The 24,414-nt window shown below is 62.4% G+C and overlaps 1 protein-coding gene across 1 annotated transcript in view; it reads right to left on the bottom strand.

Annotated features, from left to right (window-relative positions):
- The window catches only part of MAD1L1 (mitotic arrest deficient 1 like 1), a 311,083-nt gene that overhangs the window by 11,283 nt on the left and 275,386 nt on the right, over positions 1–24,414 (bottom strand). The window contains 1 exon segment of the mRNA XM_032605902.1: positions 23,486–23,676. Within this exon segment, the coding sequence (XP_032461793.1) occupies positions 23,486–23,676 (191 nt within the window).

The following is a 24,414-nucleotide window of genomic DNA, read 5'->3' as shown; positions in this document are numbered from 1 at the left end:
CAAGGCTGGTTTACCGTTAGAAAAAGTAATTCAACATATAAACAAAGTAAAGAAGAAAACCCACAATATCTCAAAAGACGTAGAGAAAGGACTTGACCAAACCCAACATGCACACCTCAAAAAATTCCTCAGCAGGTGAGGACCAGACCAGAACTTCCTCAGCCTGACAAAGGGCGTCTCTGACCAGCCCACAGCTGACAGCACACTCAGTGGCTTCAGACGGAGTGAGTCCCTTCAGGTTGAACTTGGGGCAAGAATGTTCCCTCTCACCACGTCTACTCAACACTGATCTGCAGGTTCTAGCCAGGGAAATAAGGCAAGAAAAAGAAATAAAACCCTCCAGTTTGGATAGGTAGAAACACAACTGTTGTTACAGATAACATCACTGTCTCTGTAGAAAATACAATAGAACACATTAAAAAGCTACTAGAACTAACATGTGAGGTCAGCAAGGTTGCAATTTTACAGGGCTTCCCTGGTGGTGCGGTGGTTGAGGGTCCGCCTGCCGATGCAGGGGACGCGGGTTCGTGCCCCGGTCCACGAGGATCCCACGTGCCGCGGAGCGGCTGGGCCCGTGAGCCATGGCCGCTGAGCCTGCGCGTCCGGAGCCTGTGCTCCGCAACGGGAGAGGCCACGGCAGTGAGAGGCCCGCGTACCGCAAAAAAAAAAAAAGGTCAATTTTACAAAAAAGAACTGTTTTTATATGCCAGCAACAAAAAGAAATTAAAAAACAATTCATGGTTGCATCAAAAACATGAAAAACTTAGGGATAAACTTGACAAAAGATGTGAGATACCTGTGCCCTGGAAACGAGAAGACAGCATGGAGAGAGAAACTGTTCACAGGTTGGAAGACTCAATATTGTCAAGAAGGTAATTCTCCCCACGTGATCTACAGCTTCAGTGTAGCCCTAATCAAACCCTAGCAGGCTTCCAGTGTAGGACTTGACAAGCTGGGTCTAAAATCAGTACGGAAGTGCCGAGAACCCAGAGCTCCCCAAACCTTGAAGAACAACTGGAGGCCGAGACTGTGACTTCAGGGTGGCAGTGTAGGGAGGGGCGGCACAGAGACGCCCGCCGCCCGGCCTCCGCCGACACCCCCCTCCAGTCCTGCTGCTGGATGTGGCCTCCCCTCTCCCAGCCACGAACCCGTGCTGCCCCCCGAGCCCGGCTTGAGCCCCCGCGACACCTCTGCACGACCGTGACACCTGGGCGACGCTCTCCAGTCTTCACGCTGGGCTGCACAAGTGCCGGCAGCACAAACGTCCAATACGATGATCCAGCAGTCACGGGTCTCCCTCCATCGACAGAGCGGCTTGGGCGGGAGTGGGGTTCTCTCCTCTTTCACCCAAGTCGCCTCCCTTTGCTGCTACTGCTGGACACGGGTACACGGACGGCGGGACCCAGGCCTGGCAGTCAGGAGCGGCGGTCTCGGGCACACCCGCTGCGGCCCCCTCGCTTCGGGCAGGTGACGGTCTGCGGGAGCCTGCTCGGTCCGCGTCGGGTCCGCCGTCCCTGCTGGGGGCCGCAGGTGCGCCCGGTGACGTCCAGGGGCCCCAGCCCGCGGTGTGCCGCTAGTCTGTGTCAACCGGCCCTCGCCCCCCAGCACCGGACCATGTGCACACTGCCTTGTTTTTCATCTTTGGCTGAAGATCTGATCTTGGAACGGAATTTTCTTTTTTCCTTTTTAATTACTACTTGGTAACATCACCAAGCTGTGAGTTTATGGCTTTGTAGATCTTGTGTTTTTGACACTAATTACTCACAAAGGCTTTTTAAGCTCCATTTCAACTCTGCAACTGCCACGCCGGTAATTAAATAAGAGGAAGCGGCGACAGATTTCAGCCCTTCCCACCTGAGCCCTGGGCTTCCGTGTAGCTGCGGCCCTGAGGCTCCAGCGCGGGAGGCTGGAGGTGGATTCGTCTGGGATTCCAGCCCCAGCCTTCCCCGCTCAGGGCCTGGCTCTGCTCTCCACTCTGAAGCTAAATCACACTGGTGCTCGAAGCAGGATGGGAACCAGAGGTAGACTTTCCCCACAAGGACCCTGAGGCTCCGCACTCGTGGGGTGCCCAGCCTCTGCCCCAGGGCAGCCCTGCCCCCCTTCCTCGGGGCTCCCTTGCCCACACGGCCCCTCGGCCAGTCCTCAGACACTTACTGGGCATGCGCTGCCGCAGCCGCAGACCTCTGACCCACCCCGTCTTCCCCTGCTCGCCGTGCAGAGGGGAGCAGAGTCGCGAGCCTGGAGGGCAGGGCATGGTGTGCGAGGGTTAAAAGGCTGTGGCCACCTCTGTCCTCCTCTCAGTATGGAAGCTGACTTGGGCGCCAGAATGAGTTTGTTTGGACCCTAAGCTGGAGGCTGGGCTCAGGTCTGCAGGGGTGCCTGGGTGGCAGCGGGCTTGCAGTCACTGCTCCTGGAGCAAACGCAGGCTCCCAGGAGCCCCAGGTGGCAGGGCGGCTGGAAGGGTGGACCTGGTCGTTCCATCAGGACCGTGCAGGAACCTCTGGTAACAGCTTGAGATCCACTGCAGCCAAGGCCCGGCTGCCCGCTAGCCGCCCGCACCCCTGGACAGCCAGCCCGACAAGAAGTGGTCTCCTCTCTCTTCCTGGTAGAACCCAGAGATTCTTGGACGGACAGTTAATCAGCCCAACAGGCTCCCACCCTCCCCTTGTTTTTAAGACCCTGGCAGCGCCTGCCCTGCATGGCATGGCTGGATGTGCCAAAGGGTCCAGGGCAGCCAGGCGGGCCGAGGTCCCCAGTGCTCTTCTGAGGGCTGTGGCTCAGTGAGTGGGCAGACTTTATTAGCCCGCCCCCGCCTCTGACCGTGCTGGGGGCTCCCTTAAATGCATTTGGTTAGTCTCGGTTTTATGTTCTTCATTGCAATTCTATTTTAAGATGCAATTAAAACATCTCATTGCTGAAGTGCATGGTTCCTACTGGGCTCTTTTGCTAACATGGAATCAAAATCAAAGGCAGGTGCGGAGACTCGGGGCGCAGACTCGTTTCTGAGGCAGCGGGTTTGGTCAGGACTGGCCTCCTCGGAGAAAAGGCCGCCGCCCTGGTGAGCCACGTGGGGGCTGAGCTGTCTCCCCCCAGCACGCGCCAAGGCCCGAGACCTCCCTCCACCTCCGTGCCTGCACCCTGTCGCGTCGGGCGGGTCCTCTCCCAGGGGCTCCGTGCTCGTGCCAGGCGGCGCGTGCAGTCCCAGGTGACAGCTTCTCACGCTGCCCTGCCCTCCAGCTCCACGAGGCTCGCGACTGCCACGCAGCTCAGAGCACAGAAGGGGCGGGGGCACCCTCTGCCCTGGCTAGACGGCATCTCACTGCCAGGATGGACGACGCCAAAGCCACCAAGGGAGGCCCACCCCCGAGGGCGCCCATCGGACGAGTCACTGGCACCCAGGCGTCCACCCACGGCTAGGACCCACAGGGTGTCAGGCACAGGACGAGCACCGGCAAGGGACCGCCAGGATCTGGGGGGTCGTCTGAACCGAGGGCTCCCCCCAGAGAGGCAGCTGGCAGCGAAGGGCTCGCGCTCCCCCAGGCCCCGTCCGGCCTCGGGCCTCAGGCAGGAGATGCTGTGCGCGCACCTGCGTTCACCCGAGGACCGTCCCGCCCCGCCCCCACTGCAGACAATGAGAGCAAAAGGGAGGAAGCACTTCATTCTCTGCACGAAGCGCTCCGACGGACGCCATCTGCGTGTGCGGACGCGCGAGGTGCGTCTTCCGTTCCATCAGCGCCTCACCCCACACCAGGGTGCTCTGCGCTTCCAGACCTCTTTCACGGGCTTGAAGTGTATCACGGGATTTCCTTCATCTTGCGATAGGAGAGTTATGTCCTGCTGACAGCTCTGCATTTTCGTTGACCACATTCACTTAAAAAAAGAAATTTCAAAACATATCCTGCAGTTGATTTGCTCCCTGGACCCAGGGACAGAATACAAATAATCTCCCCAGATCTTGCAGGCACCTTCCTGTGATTTAATCTCGGAAATGAGTTTTTAAAGGACTGTAACGTTCATCTCTGACCTGGGAAAGGGGAATCGCTCTCTTTGGAGTGTGTGAAGACCGCGTTTCTTTCCCAGCTTCGCCGGCCTTTTCTGTCGAGTAAGCACCAACTCCCCCTCAGGACACAGGACACATCCTCACGTGCTGGTGTCGGTGGGCGGCAACAGCAGAGACTGCGCGGCAGCGAGCAGAGGCCGCGGCGGTTTAGGGGGCCCTGCAGAGCTGGTCCTTGAGGAAGGTTCGGAGAGCCCCAGGCATCAGACTCCCTGACCAACATGGCGAGTGGCCGCCCCGCACAAAGCACGCTGGAGGGATCCCGACTCTGACGCCGAGTCCTGGGCTGCGTGGAGCCCGTCCCCACCCCAGGGCAGGGCGGCGCAGACTCAGAATCTGCTCCCAGGACAGACCCCCGGGAACATCGTGTGACAGCGATGGAGAGGGGGGCCACACGGGACCCCCGCTGCGGGCCCGGGGCCTGACGTGGCGCGTCCTCAATAAACGTTCAGACGCACGAATCCTCAGCCCCCGCCCCTCGCCTGGGGTCCGCGCCAGGCTCTGGGCCCCTGCTGGGGCAGGCTGAGGTCCCCGGGACTCTCGCTTTCCATCTCCCACGTAGCCGTCCGTCTCCCAAGTGCCGGGCTGATCGGCCTCACCGGGAGTAACGGTTTAACGAGACACCGAGCGGCGCTTTCTGAGCACACCAGGGACAACCGCGGGGAACCCCGGGGCCGCTGCTCATCGTGAGCAGGGAGGGGTCCGGAAATGCTGGCAGGGGTGGGGTGGGGCTGCAGGGACCCGGACGGTGACGGGCCTCTGATGGAGGGGCTCTGCGGCCGGCCCTTTGCCGACGCCCCACACACAACCCGCCACCTTCGCCTGCGTGAGCAGATGAATGTTGCCGTCGTGCCCTCCGCACGCACCTTTCTCACGCTGGCTGCGGCCCAGCGCGTGTCAGGGGTCAGGGCCTGGCCCAGCCTGGTGCAGAGAGCGGGCGGTCGGCGCATGACCGTCAGCCCCGCCTGCCAGCGGTGGAGGCACCCTGGGTGGTCTGCACGCCCGCACGTGGCTCGTGGGCTGAGCCTCACCCCGTGTGTTTTCCTTGACACAGAGCGTTGTTTACAAGCGTGAGCCACTGTTACAAATTCAGGGAATTTAGCATAAATATTGGTTGTTTCCAGCTCCTTTGAACCCTGGAAACCCTGGGCCCACAGGCCCCACGCTGCCACCGGCAGGACACCCACCCCGAGGCCGAGGGTCACCACCCACGCCGCACTTCCGCCGTGGCCCGTCCCACGGCGGAGAGAGGTTTCCTTGGGCTCGGGCCCACCGGGGCTGGGAGACCAGGCGAGAGAAGGTTCGTGCGGTGTCGCCGGCCCTCCTGCGCGTCACAGGCTGGGCCTGAGCTCTGGAGGCAGGACAGCATGAGGGCTGGGCCCACTTGGGAACACGGTCAGGATTCCACGTGATTCTGGCTCAAGCGAGGACAAGGCCAGAGCCTTGGTGGTGACCTTGCTGCCCACGTCCCCGGAAGATGCCACGCCCCCGTGGCGCAAGTCGGGCCACCCGCAGGACACTGGCCCAGGCCTCAGGGGGACAGCCAATAGCTCACACTGACTGTGGTACACAAAATAATCCTCACTCTGTACGGACAACATGTCACCCTAGGAAAACATGACGACAGAAACATCCAACACTCACAATTACGTCAACACGCCGTTTCCTCCGTCCTGTCACAACTGTGTGAGTGCAGTAGACCCGTGCCTGTGTACCCGGGCACACACGCAGGCTCACACGCCAGGCAGGCCCGCGTCTGCCCCGCTCAGACGCCCCTGCAGTTGGCGGCACGACCCCGCACAGCAGGGGAAGCCACGCTGACTCGCGTATTTATGCGTCTAAGTGCTTCCGGGCCCTGGACGGCCACCAGGGGAGGGGCTGCGTGGGCCCTGCTGAGCTGGTCTCACAGCTGAGAACTGGGGGCAGCTCCTCGGGCAGGACCCTGAGAAGACCCCCGACCTGGGCCTAAAGGGGGACCGAGGACAGACGCGAGAGGGCGGGTACGTCGGGGGGCTCCCGCCTCCCAGCTGGTGGGGAAGGCGACCTGGGCTGCCCTCGGATGCACAGGGCTTCCTACGAGGCGCACACGGGGAGCGGCTGACTTCACGATACACCATGAAATGCTGGACAGGAGGCCACCTCCCCGCCAAGAAGGAACAGCCACGCTCGGTTAGGAAGATACCGCCTAATTTTCCATCAGAGTGAGTGACCTTACGGGGGAATCTAATTTCCCGAGCGACCTGGCACAGGGTCTGTCCTAACACGACTCCCGCTGGCCTCGTCTGAGTGGCCTTCCTGGGCCTCGCGCCCGGTTCCAAGGCTCCTGGGGGCTCCGACCCACCCCTCGGATTTCCAGGCCACTGTCATTGCTGCCAGGAACCGGGGCGGGGCACGTGGCCATCGCAGCAGAGCCTGGACCTCAGGCCACATGGAGAAGGCTGCTCGTGGAGCCCGTGTCCCGTCTGAGAGGTGCAGGCCCACGGGCCCCAGTCACGGCTGCGCGGGCCTCACAGGGGCAGACACGTGGGGCGACACCCAGGTCCCTCAGCCTGGCCCAGACAGCCGACATCTGAGAGCAGTCCGGTGACATTATGTGATTTAAAAGCTAATTAAACTGAGTGATATAAAGGATAACAGCCCCAGGTGTTTATTTCCAAAGAGCATTTGGAAGGAAAGGGAGAAAATCTAATAAAAAGCTCTGTGAGGTATTGCATTAGGAAGTAATCACGTTGCTAAATCACTCGGCGTCTGTGGCGGGGCCACTCCCGGCCCGACCCCTGCGCAAGGCCCTTGGGGGACTCGGAGGCAGTGGGAGCGGAGCTGGGGCTCTGAGCACGCGTGTCCCAGCCGCCTGGAAGTAGTGCCCCCAGAGGCAGGCAGACCCCTCACGGTTCACGCGTGCGCCCGTGGGCAGCCCTCGGATTCAGGGGACAGAGGGTGGGGAGAGGCCTCGTGACGGGCACGACGGTGGTTGGGATCCACCGGACAAACATTCACTGAGGTCTTCCATTCCGGGCGTGGGGGCTCCCTCAGGATTAGCAGGGGGCGTGAGGCAGGAGTTTGGGGGACGGAGACACAGACTGCTGCCTGACGGCACGGCCGCCGGGCAGGCCCCGAAACCCGTCGGGTTTGCATGTGCACCGTGACCCTGAGATGTCCCAGACAGGCAGCCCGGGACCAGGACGGTTGGAGGGAGCCCCAGCGGCCTCTGGCTGCAGCCCACCCCCTGCCCGCCGCAGTCCCTCCCTGGAGGGTCTGGCATTCTCCCAGGAGACCGTCGGCACCACCAGGATGGAACTCACCAGAGGGAATCAATCTCCCGTGAGCAGCGTCGCCAGCCACCTGTCAGAGAAGGGCTAGTGCACCTGCCACGGCTGGGGGCCCGGGGCAGTCGGAGCGGGGGACGAGGGGGAGACCCAGCCTCCCCCTGCGCCTGCAGGACACCTTCAGGGCTTGGCTGACGGGCTGAGGGCCACCTCCTCACCCCGTGGGCGGGAGGATGTGGTGCCTCCTGCCACGTCGGGCCTGGCGCCCGAGATCTAGGGTGATCGGTCTGGGCAGGGATGGGCCATGCCCCGCCCCCAGCATCCTCCCCCAGGGCAGCCAGCGGACCAGTCGCTCAGGTGTCCTGACCCCTGCCTCCAGCCTCTCCTCACACCCGCCGGTCACTCCCACGGGGCCCATGTGTTTCCAACAAGCACCTCCCGAGTGCCTGTAGGAGCCCCCGCTGCAGACAGCTCCGGGTGCCTGTCTGGGCAAGGGGGCCGGGGCGGCCAGACTCCAGGACGCCCTGAGGACTCCCTTCTCTCCAACAAGGTCCCCACAAGGACGACCTCTCCAGCATCAGCTTGTGCCAGGGGCTCTGTCTGCGTGGCTCTGAGTCTCCATCCCAGGCGAGGTGACGGGGGAAGGACAGCTTGCTACCCGGCCCTCGCAGGCGGCACCACGCCCTGAGTGCCTGGTGATGCTTCTGGAGGTGGACGAACCATTCATTTTTTTTTATTTATTAAAAAAAATTTTTTTTGAAGTATAGTCGATTTACAACGTGTTGGTTTCTGGTGTACAGCAAACTGATTCAGTTATACGTGCACATATATTCTTTTTCATATTCTTTTCCATTATGGTTTATCACGGGATATTGAATATAGTTCCCTGTGCTCTACAGCAGGACCTTGTTGTTCATTTTAAATACAGTTAGTTTGTATCTGCTAATCCCAAATTCCTTATTTATCCCTCGCCTACCCCCCTTTCCCCCTTGCTAACCTTAAGTTTGTTTTCTTTGTCCGTGCATCTGTGAGTCTGTTTCTGTTTTGTGAATAAGTTCGTTTGTATCATATTTTAGATTTCACATATAAGTGATATATACTATTTGTCTTTCTCTTTTTAACTTGTTTCACTTAGTATGATCATCTCCAGGTCCATCCATGTTGCCGCAAATGGCGTTATTTCATTCTTTTTTACCGCTGTGTAGTATTCCATTGTGTGTAGGTACCACACCTTCTTTATCCATTCATCTGTCCATGGACGTTTAGGGTGCTTCCATGTCCTGGCTATTGTAAATAGTGCTGCGGTGAACACTGGGGTGCGTGTATCTTTTCGAATTATGGTTTTGTCCCGATATATGTAAAGGAGTGGGACTGCTGGATTATGTGGTAGCTCTATCTTTAGTTTTTTAAGGAACCTCCATACTGTTTTCCTTAGTGGCTATACCAACTTACATTCCCACCGACAGTGTAGGAGGGCTCCCATCTCTCCACACCCTTTCCAGCGTGTATTATTTGTCGACTTTTCGATGATGGCCATTCTGACTGGTGTGAGGTGATACTTCATTGTAGTTTTGGTTTGCATTTCTCTAATAATTAGTGATGCTGAAAATCTTTTCCTGTTGTACCTGTTGGCCATCTGTATGTCTTCTTTGGAGAAATGTCTATTTAGATCTTCTGTTCATTTTTCGATTTTTTTGTTGTTGTTGTTATTGAGTTGTATGAGCTGTTTGTATATTTTGGAAAGTAAGCCCTTGTCAGTCACATCATTTGCAAATATTTTCTCCCAGTCTGTATGTCGTCTTTTCATTCTGCTTATGGTTTCCGTTGCTGTGCAAAAGCTTGTAAGTTTGATTAGATCCCATTTATTTATTTCTGGTTTTATTTCTACTGCCCTGGGAAACTGATCTAAGAAAAGATTAATACGATTTACGCCAGAGAATGTTTTGCCTGTGTTCTAGGAGTTTTACGTTGTCGTATCTTATATTTAAGTCTTTAAGCCATTTTGAGTTTATTTTTGTGTATGGTGTATTCTAATTTCATTGATTTACATTCAGTTGTCCAACTTTCCCAACACCACTTGCTGAAGGAACTGTCTTTTGTGCATCGTATATTCTTGCCTCCTTTGTCATAGATTAATTGACCGTAGGTGAGTGGGTTTATTTCTTTTCCATTGATCCAATATGTCTGTTTTTGTGCCAATACCATGCTGTTTTGATTACTGTAACTTTGTAGTATTGCCAGAAGTCTGGGAGGGTTATGTCTCCAGCTTTGTTCTTTTCCCTCAGGACTGCTTTGGCAATTCTGGGCTTTTTATGGTTTCATATAATTTTTAGGGTTTTTTTGTTCTAGCTCTGTGAAAAATACCATGGGTAATCGGATAGGAATGTCACTGAATCTGTGGATGGCTTTGGGTAGTACTGGCTGAACCACTCTTATTCCTCACTGGCCCATGACCAGTAGACACAGCCCATCCTGCACAAACATGGCCTCTTAACCAGGCTCCCCAGGTGGGCTCCTGTGCTGATCTAAAGTGCAGACAGGTCAGGCTGCCAGGGAGAGAAAGGAGAGGGAGGCCAAACCAGGAGTGGGAAGGAAGCACTGGAGAGAGAGGGTGCATCCAGGGGGACAAGCAGGCCGGGCCTCACCTTGGGGCTGGGTTGGGTTAGGGGACGCCTGTCCCAGGACACTGGCACCCGGTCAGAAGTGCTAGCTCGGCACCCTCTCAGGCTCCCGGTCAGAAACACAGGTGGGGTCCGGGACCTGCAGGTATGGGCTCAGAGGAAGGCTCTGAGGCTGGGCTCCTCCGCCTGCCCTGCACCTGCCAGACGCTGGGGCGAGTCATGGGCGCAGTGTCGGCGCTGGACCCGGCTGCCCTGCAGAGCCCACACCTCCTTCCCTGCTTACGTTAATCATGACAGAACAAACAATGGTGTTTTGAAAATGCATGTTTCTATGTGACTGGGTTTTTTTTATTTGGTTGGTTTAACATTTGAAATATAATTTCAACTTGAGTTTCCTCACCATGGGGTTAGGCTGAGGGCTGGGGAAATCATTGCCGGAGCTCCCATCATTAAGGGCGGGGGGTCCCAGAGCACACGCACCAGGCCCCTGGGTGTCAGAGCTGGCAGGCTGGCATCGGGGCTGCGGCATCTCACGCTGAGTGGGGGGGGGGGGGGGGGCGGGAGTGGCCACAGGAACCTGTCTCCACAGTCTCCCTCCCAGATCCCAGGCTCCTGAGGGTGCGGGAGGCTGGATGCCCACACAGCAGGGCAGGCGGCTACATCCCTGGCCACACCCGCACGCCCCTTCCCGCCGCTCTGGAGCTGTACAGGCACCAGCCTCAAGGGGGCGTGGGTTCACCCACCTGCTGGCTTAGAGCGGCTCTGGGCGGGTCTGAGCGCCGGCATTCTCAGGTTCTCGAAACTCCTCACGACCCATGTACTGAGATTCAGAAGATGCAGGGTAGTGTGTGCCAACGGCTGCCGGCCCAGGTGTCACCTCTGGGAGGTGATGCACGAGATCAGGGCACTGCCGTGTGAGCGGGGACGGAGGGTGACATGTTCTCCGAGGCCGGCAGTCTGGCCCCAAGCCCCCTTGGGCAGCCGATGCTTCTGAGTCTCTGTCCCCTCGTGTGGAACAGGGACAGTCCACCTCAGAGCTTGCTGGGTGGACAGACGAGAAACGCACGCAGAGAGCCTAGCACTCGGCCAGCCAGGCGCGTACCTGACAGCGGGTCCATCGCAGTAGGCGAGACCCACCCCCCGCCCTCCCTGCAGTTCCACCTGCCTTGGACACAGGCCAGAGACACGGACAGCAATGCCACGCCTGCACTGTGGCCACCGCACCCGCTGCGAGTGTCGTGCTTCCCCGGCTGAGACCTCCCTGTGCTGGGTCCTCTGCCTGTGGAGCCTTCCTCCCCTGAGACGCTCCCCAGCCTTCAAGGCGCACCCCAGCGTCTGCTCCTCCCGTGAGTTTCGCAGGGCCTGCAGACAGCCCATCGCTTCCTTCTGCATCGTCCATCTGTCCACTGTCCACCCACCCATGACCGACTGAGTGCCTGTTATGGGTCAGGCACGGCTCTGCCCTGGGTGCTGAGGACACAACTGGAAACAAATTGGACAGTTACTGCTCTTGTCGAGCGTCTGTATTCCAGTGGCGTAGACAGAAAATAAACAGGTACGTGATACAACAGCCAAAAAACGAAGCCGGGGAGGCCCTGGACAGAGCGACGGCTCCTCTGGAAAGGACAGTCACGACGGGCCTGTGCACGAGGTAGCCTCTGAGCAGAGCCCTGGACGAGGTACTGAGGGACCAGGGCAGGGCGACGGCACATACCAGGGTCCTGAGGCAGCGCACTCGGCGAGTCCAGGAGGAGCCTGGCGGCCGGTGAGCCTTGAGTGGAGTGGACGGGAGCATGTGGGAGGAGCTGAGGCTGCAGGAGATGGATGTGGCGGTGCCTGGCTTGCGAGCGTCCTGCCCGGCCCTCCCGAGACCAGCCTGAACTCCACGGGGTCCACTCGGCCCAGCCCCGAGAGTGAACACAGGCTTCGCACTGTGTATAAAGAGATGACGCAGAGGGGCTTCCTCTTTTCAGTCCCAGAGGCCGTGGCGGCCTCGGGCTGACCACCACCCCCCCCCACCCCGCTCCGTCCCGGCTCCTGCCTGCCTCACTGTCCTGGGGAGTTCGGTGGGGCCCCCAGCCCTAGAGTCAGAGTCTGCGTGTTTCACCCCCTGTGGCCCTGCACCTGCCGTGGGACTGGCCTTGGAGCCACCCTGGCTTGGCTGCCACTAGCTGGGAGCTGGCTCGCCTTTCCAAACATGGGAAACCTCATCTGTGACAAAGGAGTCGTGCCACGTCGCAGGCCTCGCTGGGGAGTGAGCGAGCGAGCCCACGGCAGGTTTCTAAGTGGCAGGCGTCTGTGGACGCTGCCTGCCAGCTCTGTCATTTACTTAATGTTTTTCTTTAAATCAACCATCTTTATCAACTTACATAGACTTATCTCGAAAAGAAGCTTTATGTCACTACCGGAACGTGAAAACAAACACTCCTTGCTATAAATAGAGCAACTATGAAAATGAATTCAACAGAGACAAAACAGGGGCACCGAGCCCTCGTCCACGTGTGGGGTGGGCTGAGCCCGAGGCCCGTCCGCTGGCAGGGGCGGGGACCCAGAGCCAGACACCACGGCCACGCCATCCCCGGCAGATGCAGGACCAGGGGCTCTACCCTCCCCAGCCCACTGCGGGGGAAGGGTGGCGGGACAGGAGTTAAGGCACCCAGAGCCTGGCCAGCCTGGCCTGTCGCCAGGTGGGTGTCAGCAGAGGAGGGAGGAAGGAAGAGGGGCTGGGGAGCGGGTTAAAATCCAGTCACGGGTCCACAGAGCCCACCGGGAGCAACAAAGGTGAGGCCAGCCGGAGGCCATGCTGAGCCGTCCCGACTCTGGCCTCCGCGTGGCTGCTGCAGAGCGGGGACAGGCCAGACGTAGGGGCTGGAGCCCCAGGAAGGGCTCTGGAGGGTCAGACCACAGCAGGGGACCCGCTTTTCTCACTCGTCCAGTAGAGGATGAGCGGCAGGGGTTGCAGGGGCTGCACGGCTCAGCCCGGTGCACCCAAAGCTGTCACAGACATGCGCGAAATGACTCCCTAACTTGGGAAGCTGCCGTGGTCATTGGCAAGCAGACCCCGCTCTCCTAGAACAGGGTCAGCGAAACTACGGTTCGTAGGCCAAACCCGCCGGCTGTTCTGTAAAGGAAGCATCACGGGCACACGGTCGCGATCCTCGGGTCCACGCCGCTCTCCGCGGCACGTGTGTGACCTGGGCAGAGCGGAACAGCTGCGACAGAGGCGCCACGGCCTGCAAAGCTGAAAATACTCACAAGCTGGTCCCTCACAAAGTTCGTCAACTCCGGCCTGGGACACTCTCCTCGGAAGATCAGCCCCCGCCCGCCCGCCCGCCCAAACCCTTCTCAGAGCTTCTTCCCTCCGCTGCAAACCTGTCCCAGACCCGTGCCGACCCTGGGGATTTTAAACATCTGTCTTTAAGAATTTTGGACCCTGAAACCAAACCCCCTCCCCCAGAGTAAGGGGAAGCCCAGCCCCCAACACGGCCCTGTCCCTCGGGAAGCTGGGTGTGTGCCAGCCCCACTGCCCGGGGGACCGGTACCCGGTCCAGGCGCCTCACCCCCCGAACCCCGGGGCTCCGGTTCACAGGTGAGTTACCAGCCGCACCTGGTCACCTCCCTCCTCCCTTGGGGCCCCGCCGGGTCCGCAGGACGGAGGTGCATGCCGAGGCTCAGCCCCACAGTCACTCTGCCGGGGGGTCTCCGCCCGTCTTCGGGGGGTGCTCTGTGCGCCTCGTACCAAGGATCACAAGAGGGACCTTGTGGAAGAGAGAAGCCACCAGAGCCCAGACCAGGAGTCCTGTCGCTGCTCCTCCCATGGGCGACGCCAGGACCACTTTCCATCCGCCAACCTGGGGCCCAAGGCCGAGGCTCCACGTGGCTGGGGGGACAGAGCCATCCCCGTGTCTCAGTGAAGCCGGAGGGGAGAGCCGTGACTGGGCGGGCCTGAGGGGCAGGGCTGGCCAGGGGAGCCCACTCCACCTCGGCGCCCACCCTGGACCTGGCACGCGTGCTTCCTGATCCCGGCTTGCGTGTGGGGCAGTGAGCGAGCGCGACAGCAGGCAGGACACTCTCCCGCTGCAGAGCTGGCGGGCCCAGACCTCCGTCAGGGGTCAGAGTCAGGGCACGCTGCCCTAGGGGGGCAGCCCACACCCAGCCCCCCCGGAGGCCCTAGCTCCCCGAGGGGGCTCCCCACGGGCCCCGCACGGCGTCCTGTCCCCTGTACCACAGCTGTGCCCCCAAGATGGACAGCAGAGGCTGGCCCAGCCCCCAGCTCCACGGTGCCCGTACCGTGCCCTGTCTCAGGACACCTCCCCCACTCCAGCCCCACGCTCCCTTCGGTCTCCTTGGAAAAAAATGCTTTAATATTATTTACAACAGCGGCGCATCGGAGGAAGGGCCAGCCAGGAAGAGGAGTCTCTTTACGACACAGGAGGAGCTGAGAGGCTGGAGAAGGCTGTTCCATGTCAACATCGTCACCTTGCCGAGGAGGCCGGTCCTCTTGGCCACCAGAGGCGGTTCATACAGGCTCCCGGAGAGACACCTTCCACAAACTTTGACGTGAACTAATGAAGTTTGCACAGCTCGTCAGGACCGGCTGCCCTGGAGACTCGGCATCCACACGGACCGCCACGGCGAGACAAGCGAAGGCTCCGTCTCACGGCAGCGCTCCTGCCTGCGCCTGGCCCGGCCCTCGGCTTCGGCTCGGATGCAGAGGCCCAACCCCAGGGAAGAGCAGGTGGTCCTGCGCTGGGGGCTTATTCCAGCTATTCCACAAGCTGGAATAACGGCACCCAGTGACCCTCTAGGGCCTCGGGACCGGGGTCCAGTCTAGCAGCGGATGGCGCCAGCCCCGGGGTCCTTATGGGCTGGCAGAGGCGCCTGTGAGCTGGTGCTGGTGGGCCCTCTCCAGGCTGACGGTCCCCAATCAGGTGTCCCTGTGACCAGGGAAGGATGACTGCCCTGGGCCTGGGGAAGGAGTTGGTCTGAGGGTCTCTTGAGCCAAGTTCTGGGTGAGGCGGGGGTGCGGGTGGGGACGAGGTGAGGCCTGGCGTCTGGAGGGAATGGGCGGGGCGATGGGCTGACGGGGGACGCAAGGGGGGGCGCAGGAACTGGCTGAGGGTCTGGTGTGTGTGAAGGATTCGGGCAAAGCCCCCTGGGGGTCATCTTCGAGGACGAGGAGGCGACCGGCTCTCTGGGACGGGGCTAGGGGGCATTCCTGGGTGGGGCCCCCTGCTGCTGAGAGGTTTCTAGTTTGAGGGGGTCACTAAAGCCCAATGAGAGGCCCAGGCTCAGCAAACACCGGGCTGACCTTTGCTACCCCTCCGCCCACGGGGCGGTGGGTCTCCCCTTCAGGCTCCGATCTCTCCAGGCCTAGAGAATCAGTCACCAGATTTACAGACGTGTACTGACTTGCATGGCCATCGAATACACACTGACGAAACAAGGGAGATGCTGCAGACAGTTACGGGCTGGACCGCATTCCTCCAAATTCATGTGTTGAGGGCCCCCCCAGCCAAGCGACTGTATCTGGACAGGGCCCTTAATGAGGTAACGAAGGTAAAACGAGGCCATCAGGGTGGGGCCCTGATCCAAGAGGACTGGCGTCCTTACGAGAAGAGGAGACACAGCGGGCTGTCTGCCCCCCACCCCCACCGCCTCCCAGTGCGTGCACAAGGAATCCACGTGAGGACACACAGAGAAGGTGGCCATCTGCGAGCCTGGAATGACCCGACGGCACCGGGCTCGGACGTCCAGGCTGCAGACTGCCGTCCGAGCTGCCGGTCTGTGGCGTGGTCTACGGCGGCCCAAGCTGACCCACACAGCAGTGCCCATCACGTGGTCTTGCCTAGGAAAAGCCCACATCTTCCTCCCCCGCGGCCACGGCACTTCCGAGAAGGCGAGGGGTTGTGACCTCTGCCCGGGACCCACGCGTGAGACCGACGGCGTTCCCTGCACTCCTGAGCCTGACAGATCTTCTACAGCTGCTTTCATAACTAGGAAGCTGCACATACCTGTGAGCTTGTGTCTGGCTGACAGGTAAGTGGGGGCAGTGAGGAGGGCGACGTGGGCCCCAGGCCTGCCCAGGGCCCTTGGGGTCTGATAGCTCCTCATGCTTGCTGGACGCCCTCCCCATGTGCACAACGCTCCCCGCCCCCACTAGGACCGTCTGGAAGAGGGTTTGCTGCTGCAACCGCAGGGCCAGGGCAAGGCTCACGGACTGCGTGCTCCACTCACCACCTCCCCACATTCACTTCTGAATGTCAAATCAAGCCCTTGACCCCCTTTTCTTAAAAACTCCCGAATGAGTTTGCACCGCTCTTGGGACAAAGGGCCAACGCTGCCGAAACTCCCAGGCCGCGGCCCTCACCCGCCTTCCCTTAGACCAGGCTCCTCTGCAACCCCGGGGTTCAGCCCCATGGCCTGGCTTCAGTCCTGAGGCTGCCCAGGCCTCCTGGACCACAGGGCCTTTGCACAAGAGGATGGAATTGAAACCGGCTCTTCCACTGCACCGTGCTGCCTCACACTGCCAGGGGCCCAGGGACACAGGAAGGAAACGGTTCATCTTCCTGGGGAGACGCTGTCACGCAGTCCAACCCAGGTCAGCCTCCTCCCGACCGCCTCCAGTGAGCCCGAACGCAGCACTCCCTCTACGCCAAGGTGGCCGATTCTTTTTTTTTTTTTGATAAATTTATTTATTTATCTTTGGCTGCGTTGGGTCTTCATTGCTGCGCGCGGGCTGGAGGCCCCACAAGTCGGCTCCTTCAGACAGGAGCCCGTGAACGGTCCCGACCGCCTGTCAGGGTAGAAAGCCAAGGAGAAAGGACGCCGTCTGCCCAGCCGGCCCCCCGGCGCAAGCTCTCAGCCCCCCACTTCCTGGCGGGGCCGGCTCGCCGTCCTCTCTGAGCCAGGTCCTGGCTGACTGCACAGCGGCACTGGCCGGCGGCGCGGAGACCAGAGCCGGGCCGCTGCAAGGCCCTGCGCCCTCCTACCAGGCCTGTCGAAGGGGACACGGTCCCTAAGCAGCCCGTGATGGGCCCCAGGTCGGAGCAGAGGTTTGGTCCATGAACCATGCCACGTGGGCAGTGGGAAAACCACATCAAGACCAGCGGGTTATCGGCCCTCCTTCCCGGGAGCCCCAGGGCTTTCTGAGCCTGGGGGCCGCCGTCCAGCTTCTCAGCGGCCGGGGGCCAGGAGGCTAACTGCGCCTGCTCACTGCAGCCCAGGAGGGGACGGCACCCAGGCCGGCCCCCGGGCTGAGCTGGGTGGGAAGGGCCCCTGCACGACCCGGGTCACAGTCAGGTCGGGTCTACGCGCGGATGAGGAGGCCGTGGCCGAGGGCCCCGACGGCCAGCGCTTCCGCTTCAAAGACAAAAGACGACGAAGCAAACCCCGCTTTCCCTGTCCCTCAGCCAACTCGGAACATACACTCCAACTTGAGTTCCTGGACGCTCGGCGTGGAGTGACCGGGGCCACTGCCCTCCCAGGAGGTCTGCCTCCTCGTCCATAAGGTGAAGGGGAGACCAGGTAGTCTGAGCACCTGGAGGCCTGATTGTTCTCTGAACACGGAGGTGAACCACGGAGGGTGGGGAGGCTGGGCGAGACCGCACCCCAGGCCTGACGTGGGCAGGGCTACAGCCAAACACCCGCCGCCTCCCGGCCCAGGAGCTGGCCCGAGGCCGCCGGCCACCGGCACTGCAAGCCTGGCCCCTCACGGGCACCTCCAGGGAGACCAGGGCCCTCGGCCGAGGCGCTGCTGGGATTTAAGCCCAGGGTTGGCTTGACTCTGCTGGCCGTCTCCACCCTGGGGTGGGGCTGGTGGGCCGGGGGGAGAGCTGAGGGACACGGCTCTGCTCAGCGAACAGACCTGCCAGCGGCCTCCGGGCACGGGAGGGCCACCTGCCCCGCTCGCCTGCCTGCTGGCTGGAGCCCACCCACCCCCAGACCCAAGCCTCTGCCTCGGCGCCCACCAGGGGCAGCGTGGGGCTGGGAGCCCAGCCAGCACCCAGCCCCGGGGCGGCCCGGAAGTCACCCACACCTGCATCTCACCTGCCTGCGCCTCGGCCCCATCACCGGTGAGCTGTATTCAGTTACAAGATGCCACCAGATCCTAGAGCCCCAGGGAGTGGCCTGGGGGCTGGAGTGGCCAGGGCCAAGCCCCCCGCCGGCTTGGGGTCCAACAGGTCTGAGCCGCTGGGGCCGAAGTCCTTGTGGGGACACCGGTGCCTGCGGAGCCAGCCTCCTCCCACCTCCTTCCCGGGGTCATCTCGGCGCTCGTGCACAGACGGTCGGTCGGTCGGTCGGTCGGTCGGTGGGTGGGTCGGTGGGTGGGGGGGTCACTGCATCAGTCACTGCTCCTGGTGCCTGACCTCCGTCAAACCACGGACTCCACGCCCGGGTCTTGGGACAGACGGCAGAACGGAGAGAGGGAAGGACCTCCCTGCCCAGCCTCAGCGAGGTGGGGTCCCGGCTTCGGACCAGCCCCTCTCCCGATACGAAGGCCCCAGCCTGTGGATGAAGCCTCCAGGAAGCCACCTGCCAGGGAACCGGCCCCAGGGGCCAGTCCCTGCGCCAGCTCCACGAGGGGCTGACCGCCACCTGCACCCGGCTGGTCGGCCCCGCTCAGCCACTGAGAGGCCGGGGCCACGGTGCCCCGTCATAGGCCCTCTGCTCTCAGCTCGCCCCGGTGAGCCGCTGTCCCAACTCTCTACTGTGCAGAACGAGGAAGAAAGCATAACGCCAGCCTCCAAGTCCCAGCCTGCGGCTGTGAGCGCTGGGCGGAGGCCAGATGTCCCCGGACAAGGAGGAGCCCCAGCGACGCGCGGCCGCGACGGTGTCCAGAGGCCTCGCGTGGGGGGCGGGGTCCAGGTCAGCACCTGCCAAGGGGAGCCCGGGGACCGTGAGGCGTCCCTGCTCCTCTGAGCCCCTGCGACCTCCCACCTCTAGCCAAGAGCTGTCGCCACGGCAGCTCCGAGGCGCCCCTCCCGCTGACCTGCTCCGGCCCCAGCCCTGCGCCGGGCACCTGGGCCAGGCCCCGTGGTCGCCAGCCCTACGGCTCCAGCTTCTGCCTGGTCTGGCCTCGGCTGTGCCGTTCTCCCGTCCTGCCCCCGGGGACCAGGCGACCCTCTCCAGGGAGGCACGGGTCAGGGCCGAAGACACCCGGGAGGCCCCTGTCACCTCCGCCACCCCCCAGTTTCCCTTCCTCCTGACGTCACCTCCATGGGGCTGCCCCTCTCGGCCCTCCCGCCCTGTCCCGGGAGCTCAGGAGGCTGGTGGCCCGTGTCCAGCAGGCAGGATGCTGAGGGCCCGGCTTTGTTCCAGTGCCCGGTGCCAGGGCAGGGCCCATGGGGTGCGGGGCCCCGTAAGCCAGGATGGCGGAAGGGATCTGCTCCCTGTGTGGTGAGGGCAGGCCCGCAAACACGTGCTCTGCTCCTTCCCAACCGCTTCAAAAGGAAGGGGCAGGCGGCTGGAGGCTCACGCCCACGTCCAGAGGCAGCAGAGGTAGCCTGTGTCCACTTGCCCCCGGCAAGGCCCGCCTGAATAAGGGGAGGTGGGGACGCTCAAGGGAGCCTCCACACCTGGCCCCTTCCAGGGTGGGCAGCAGGGCCACAGGGGGCCTCAGCCTGAGCCTCTATCCCTCGACAACTGGACGACTTTGGGACGGAGCCGGCTCTGTCCATCCTCAGGGCCCAGCAAGCAGGGATGTGCTGGAGGATGTTGTGAGGGGCAGGGCCTCGGGTCTGTGTGGGGCCCAGTCCCCTTCACCTCAGGCCAGCACCTCGCGGGGCCCCGGGGGGCAGGCAAAGATCCCAGACGGCGGGATCAGGATCCCTGCCAGTCTGGCCGTGAGGGGAAAGCTCTGGGTGCGAGATGGGTGGGGCTGACACATGGCCTGGCGGCTGCCCGGCTCCTGGGGGGTCGGGACCCTCCCAGCCGCCTCCCTACCACCTGTACTTTGCAGCCTCGGAAAGCCGCTTGGGGACTCCACCCCTCGGCGCTCCCCCAAACCTGTATTTTGATTTCTCAGGAGCAGGTGCCCGTGGGGCCCCCCAGGAGGTGCACTGACCCGGGCACAACCGTACAGAGGCAGACGGGGAAGGTGTACGTGTCGGAGCGCCAGCTCCCCTACACACACATCCACACGCCCTGGCGGCACACGGACAGAGCCACGCGAAGGTGCCACAGCTCCGTGGCTCTGGCCCAGAGTCCAGCGCCGTCCCACGACCTGACGGGGCGTCCTCACAGCCATGCCCCAAAAGTCATCTTCACTCGGCAGACACTGACCACTGCCAGTCCTGGGCCACACCAGATGCGGAGGGGTCTGAGCGCCAGGCCCTGAGGCAGCCGCACGGAGGAGCAGACGGCACCGCCCAGGATGACCCACAGCAAAATGTGACGAGGGGCCACCGGGGCAGGCTCTCCAGCCTCACGCTCACCCTGCGCCCTGCTCCTGGGCCCTCGTGAACCTGCTGCCCAATCCGGACCTGGGGCCAGGCCCCGAACAAGACCAGCTCCCTGGCAGGTGTTGGGAGTGGCCTGGCCCCGAGGATGGGCTCTCACTGGGGCCAGGCTGGGAGGACGAAGGGACCCAGGGCGGCTTCTTCTCCGGGAGGGCGCGCCCAAGCTGGGCTGTGAGGGTCGGAGGGAAGGGGCACTGAGTGGAGAAGCAGCGTGTCCGGGGCGGGAACGCCCAGGCGGCGGGCCGAATCCAGTTCCCGGCCTGCCTCTGCACCGCCTGTGAGCTAAGAACGAGCTTGCGTGTTTAAGTGGCTGGAAAAGTTTCTAAAGCTGTTTGCGGCAGCTTTACCCGTAACTGCTAATAACACCTGGGAACGACCAAGGTGTCCCTCAGCAGGCGAGGTACAGATGAACTGCGGTCCGCGCAGACAGTGGAAGATTACTCAGAGCGAAAACGAAGTCAGTCATCGAGTCAAGAGAAGACCTTGGAGGCGCCTCAAGTGGGAATCACTAAGTGAAGAAGCCGGTCTGAGCAGGCCACAGACTGTGCCTCCACTACATCCTGGAAAAGGCAAAACCACGGAGACAGCAAGAGACCACGGTGCTGGGGTGTTCAGGGCGTGCAAGTGTTCCGTGGGACGTTGACAGTTCGCATTTGTCAAAGCCACTGAACCGTACGACACGTGAGGTGAACCACGGACTCTACGGTCACGACACACGAGTACTGGTTCATTACTTCTAACAAAGGCACGCCCCCTCGTGGAGGGCCCAGGGACCCAGCTCCACTCCCCGCCTCCCCTCCACACGGGCGGGTGCACGCGCACGGGGAAGGGGTCACCTCCCCCCCGGGTCCCTGGGTCCCGGTCCCGTCGGTGTCCCAGAGAGCAGGGCCCCGCCTGGGCCTCTCTGGACTCACGGCCCTGACTCTGGGTGACGGTGCCCGCGGGAAGGAGCTCCAGCCTCGGGGACCTCCTGACTCGGTGCCACGTCTGCACCGGTTACGGCTCTGGGCGGTGAGCGGAGAGAGTGCCCGTCCCTGAACACCAGCGGTCGGCAGGGCCCGGACAGTGGCTCAGAGCCGCAGGTCAGCGTAAGGCACAGCAGGGCCCCAGGGGCACTGGCGCCCTCACACGAGCCAGACCTCGCTGGGGCCGCGACCCACAGGACCAGCCCCATGGGGAAGGCATGTGCCCATTCCCCGAGGGGGACACCAAGTCGGGGGCAGCCACGTGCCGAAGCCCAGCCTCTGTGCCTGCAGCCCTCACTGCGGCAGGAGCCGAGCCAGGCTTGGGCCTCGGGAGCCTGGGGCGAGTAAATCTAGGACTGGCGAGGAGCCGGGTGGTGGCCCGGCCACACCGTGCATTCACAGGGTTACGGGTTTCTGTGTGCCCCCGCAGGAGGACGTCACCGCATCCCCGGTTTACAGATCTGGAAGCTCCGGCTCAGCAGTTGAGACAGGCACAGTGATCACGCCGGCCACGAGCTCGGTGTGACACATTCTGGAATCTGTGTCCGGCATCTTGCCTGTCGCCCGAGTCCAATCCTGCAAGGCCCTGGGTTAGGCCGGGCCCCGACGAAGGCCAGGCAGGGAAGAGAGGGGCGGCCGGCAAACCCGACTGCCCGCCGGGCACCGCAGGCTCAGAGCTGTGCCCTGTGGCCGTTCTTACGGTCAGTCTCCTCCTTCTGGCCATGGGCGCTCTCCGTCCCCGGGGCTTTAGAGGGGAGGGGAGGAAAACTCCTGTGAACCACAGCAGACAGGACGGCAGGGAGGAGAAGCAAGGCCGTGAACACGGCCTGCCCACACGTGGAGCTTCTGGGAGCTCCCGACCACCTGCCCTGCTCAAAAGGCGTCCTGGCTGCCAGCGCATGCGGGACAATCCTTCCAGAAACGCTCTGAAGGCTCCAGCCCCACTCCTCGGGGCAGCAGGTAGGAAGGGGGCCGGGCCCTGCGGGAAGAAGCTGGAGCCGAGCTCCTGCCTTGCCTTGAATGGAACGGCACCGGCAGGCAGCTCCCACCCACGCAGCAGCAGGGGCCGGGCTGCAGCTCCCCGAACAGAGCCCGGGGGCTGAGCCCAAGCCCTGCATCACCCCGGCATACACCTGCGGGCCCTCACCTGCAACAGCACGCAGCTTTTTCTAACTCTGCCTTCAACCTCCTCCTGCCTGAAAAAGCACCTTTGGGAAAATAAAGTCAACCGCCGTGACCTGAGATACTTCCCCAGCCCGATCCGCGGCCACGGGAACCTGTGCGCCAGCCTCAGGTGGCAGGGCTGGGATGCAGCACGGGGCTGGCCTCTGCTCCCGCCAGCTCACCCGAGACCCTTCCACAGAGGCTCGGCTCTCCAGGGAAGCCCTTCTGAGCCCCAGGGCCGGGGTGGGAAGGGCCCCGAGTCTCCCAGAGTCCAGTGAGCTGGCCAAGGGGGTCACGGCTGCCGCAGGCCGAGGCGGCTCAGCGCACCTCCCCTCTCCCGCGGGCCGCCGGCACCTGCACGGCGAGGCCAGTCCGCGCTGTGGACCTTCTCTCCGGCTGCTCCCCGTCCTTAGCTCACACTCTGCACCTGCCCTGAGCCGGCGGGCGGGCAGCAGCCGTGGGCAGGGTGCTTCCCGTCTGGGACTCAGTGCCCTCGGGGACCAGCAAGTAGAGATACCAGTGATCTGCTGAGAGTTCCCGCCAGCAGGTGCAACGGCTCCAAACCCATCCTCTCGGCGCCAGCAAGCTCCCCCGGGGACCCCCCAGCCTGACGGCCCTCGGCCGCGGGAGCGGCACAGGTCTGGCAGCTCTTCTCCCTCGGCCTGTCCGCCACCGTCCAGCTGCACGCCTGGCAGCGCCGGGGGCACCTCCCCGGCCCGATCCTGACTTTCACCCCGTTACTCAGCCCTCTCGCGGGCACTGCTGACGCTGGAGCCCCCGCCCTGCTGCCCCCAAGGGATGGGGCCAACGCTGAGGAGGAGGGCCATGAGGGGCCTGGGGGCGGACGCTTCCTGCGGGGGTCAGGGCTGCGGTGCCAAGCTCGGGGAGGCCGGCTGCCCGTCGGGGGGACGGTCGACGTCCTGTGCGCACGGCTGTGTGCAGTGCATCCTACCTTGAAGATGAGGCAGTCGGTCTTGTGCTCGGCGTACATGGAGGTCAGCCGGTACTGGTTCTCTGTGGTGATGTCCACCTGGTAGCCCGTCAGTGTGTAGCACACCTTCCGGAACTCCTGGATCTTGGTCTGGAAGACTTCCTTCAGCCTCTGGTTCTTCAGCTCCGCGCTCTCCACCTGCTTCTTCAGCTCTGAGGGGGAAGAGAGAGGCAGTCAGCTCCCCAGCCAGTCTCGGAAGGACAGACACAGAAGGGCAGAGGGCGCCGGCTGAGGGGTGAGGAAGCCGCACGTGGCTCCTGACGGGGAGGACAAGCCGGGAAGCAGCCTGGGCTCACCCCTCTCCTCCAGGCAGGGGCACAGATGGGGACCCTCAATCCGAGACCGCAGCCCTGCGTCTGCCCGCACCAACCAGACGAGTCGACAAACGCTCCCCCGTCTGCAGCCGAATCCTTGCCAGGGCTGGATGTCCCAGCCAGCTGAGAGGCAGCGGGGCAGGGGGGCCGAGAGAGCGGAGGTCATCTGGAGGCGTGGACCACGCTGCCTGGGGTTCCCCACTGCCCACCCAGAGACCAGACCGCTGGGAGAAGACAGGCTCCCTGGGTGGTGGGGTCTGCGAGGGCCCCCCTGGGCCCCCCAGCCCTGTTCTAACTGGGTGGCTCAGGACAGAGACCCTCAGGCCCATGTGCTGCCCCTGCCAGGTGTACAGCCGCGCGGGGAGAAACCAGCTGTGTGAAGCCATCGGGAAGGCACGTAGCGATTCCCACAAATCCTCCATCCAAGGTGCCTTCCCAGTAATTAAACCCTGATTCATTCCCCCGTTAATTAGCGAGGCGGCTCCACTCAGCGCACACGAGTTGCCTCCGAGGCCAGGTGCTTCCTGGTGGAGCCGCCCAGGGGGTGTGGAAAACCCCAGGCCTCGAGCCGTCAGG

Source organism: Phocoena sinus, chromosome 15 (genome assembly GCF_008692025.1).
Source record: "Phocoena sinus isolate mPhoSin1 chromosome 15, mPhoSin1.pri, whole genome shotgun sequence".
Taxonomy (NCBI): Eukaryota; Metazoa; Chordata; class Mammalia; order Artiodactyla; family Phocoenidae; genus Phocoena; species Phocoena sinus.
Note: the sequence above shows the minus strand (reverse complement) of the source record. Positions and strands in the feature narration are given on the sequence as shown.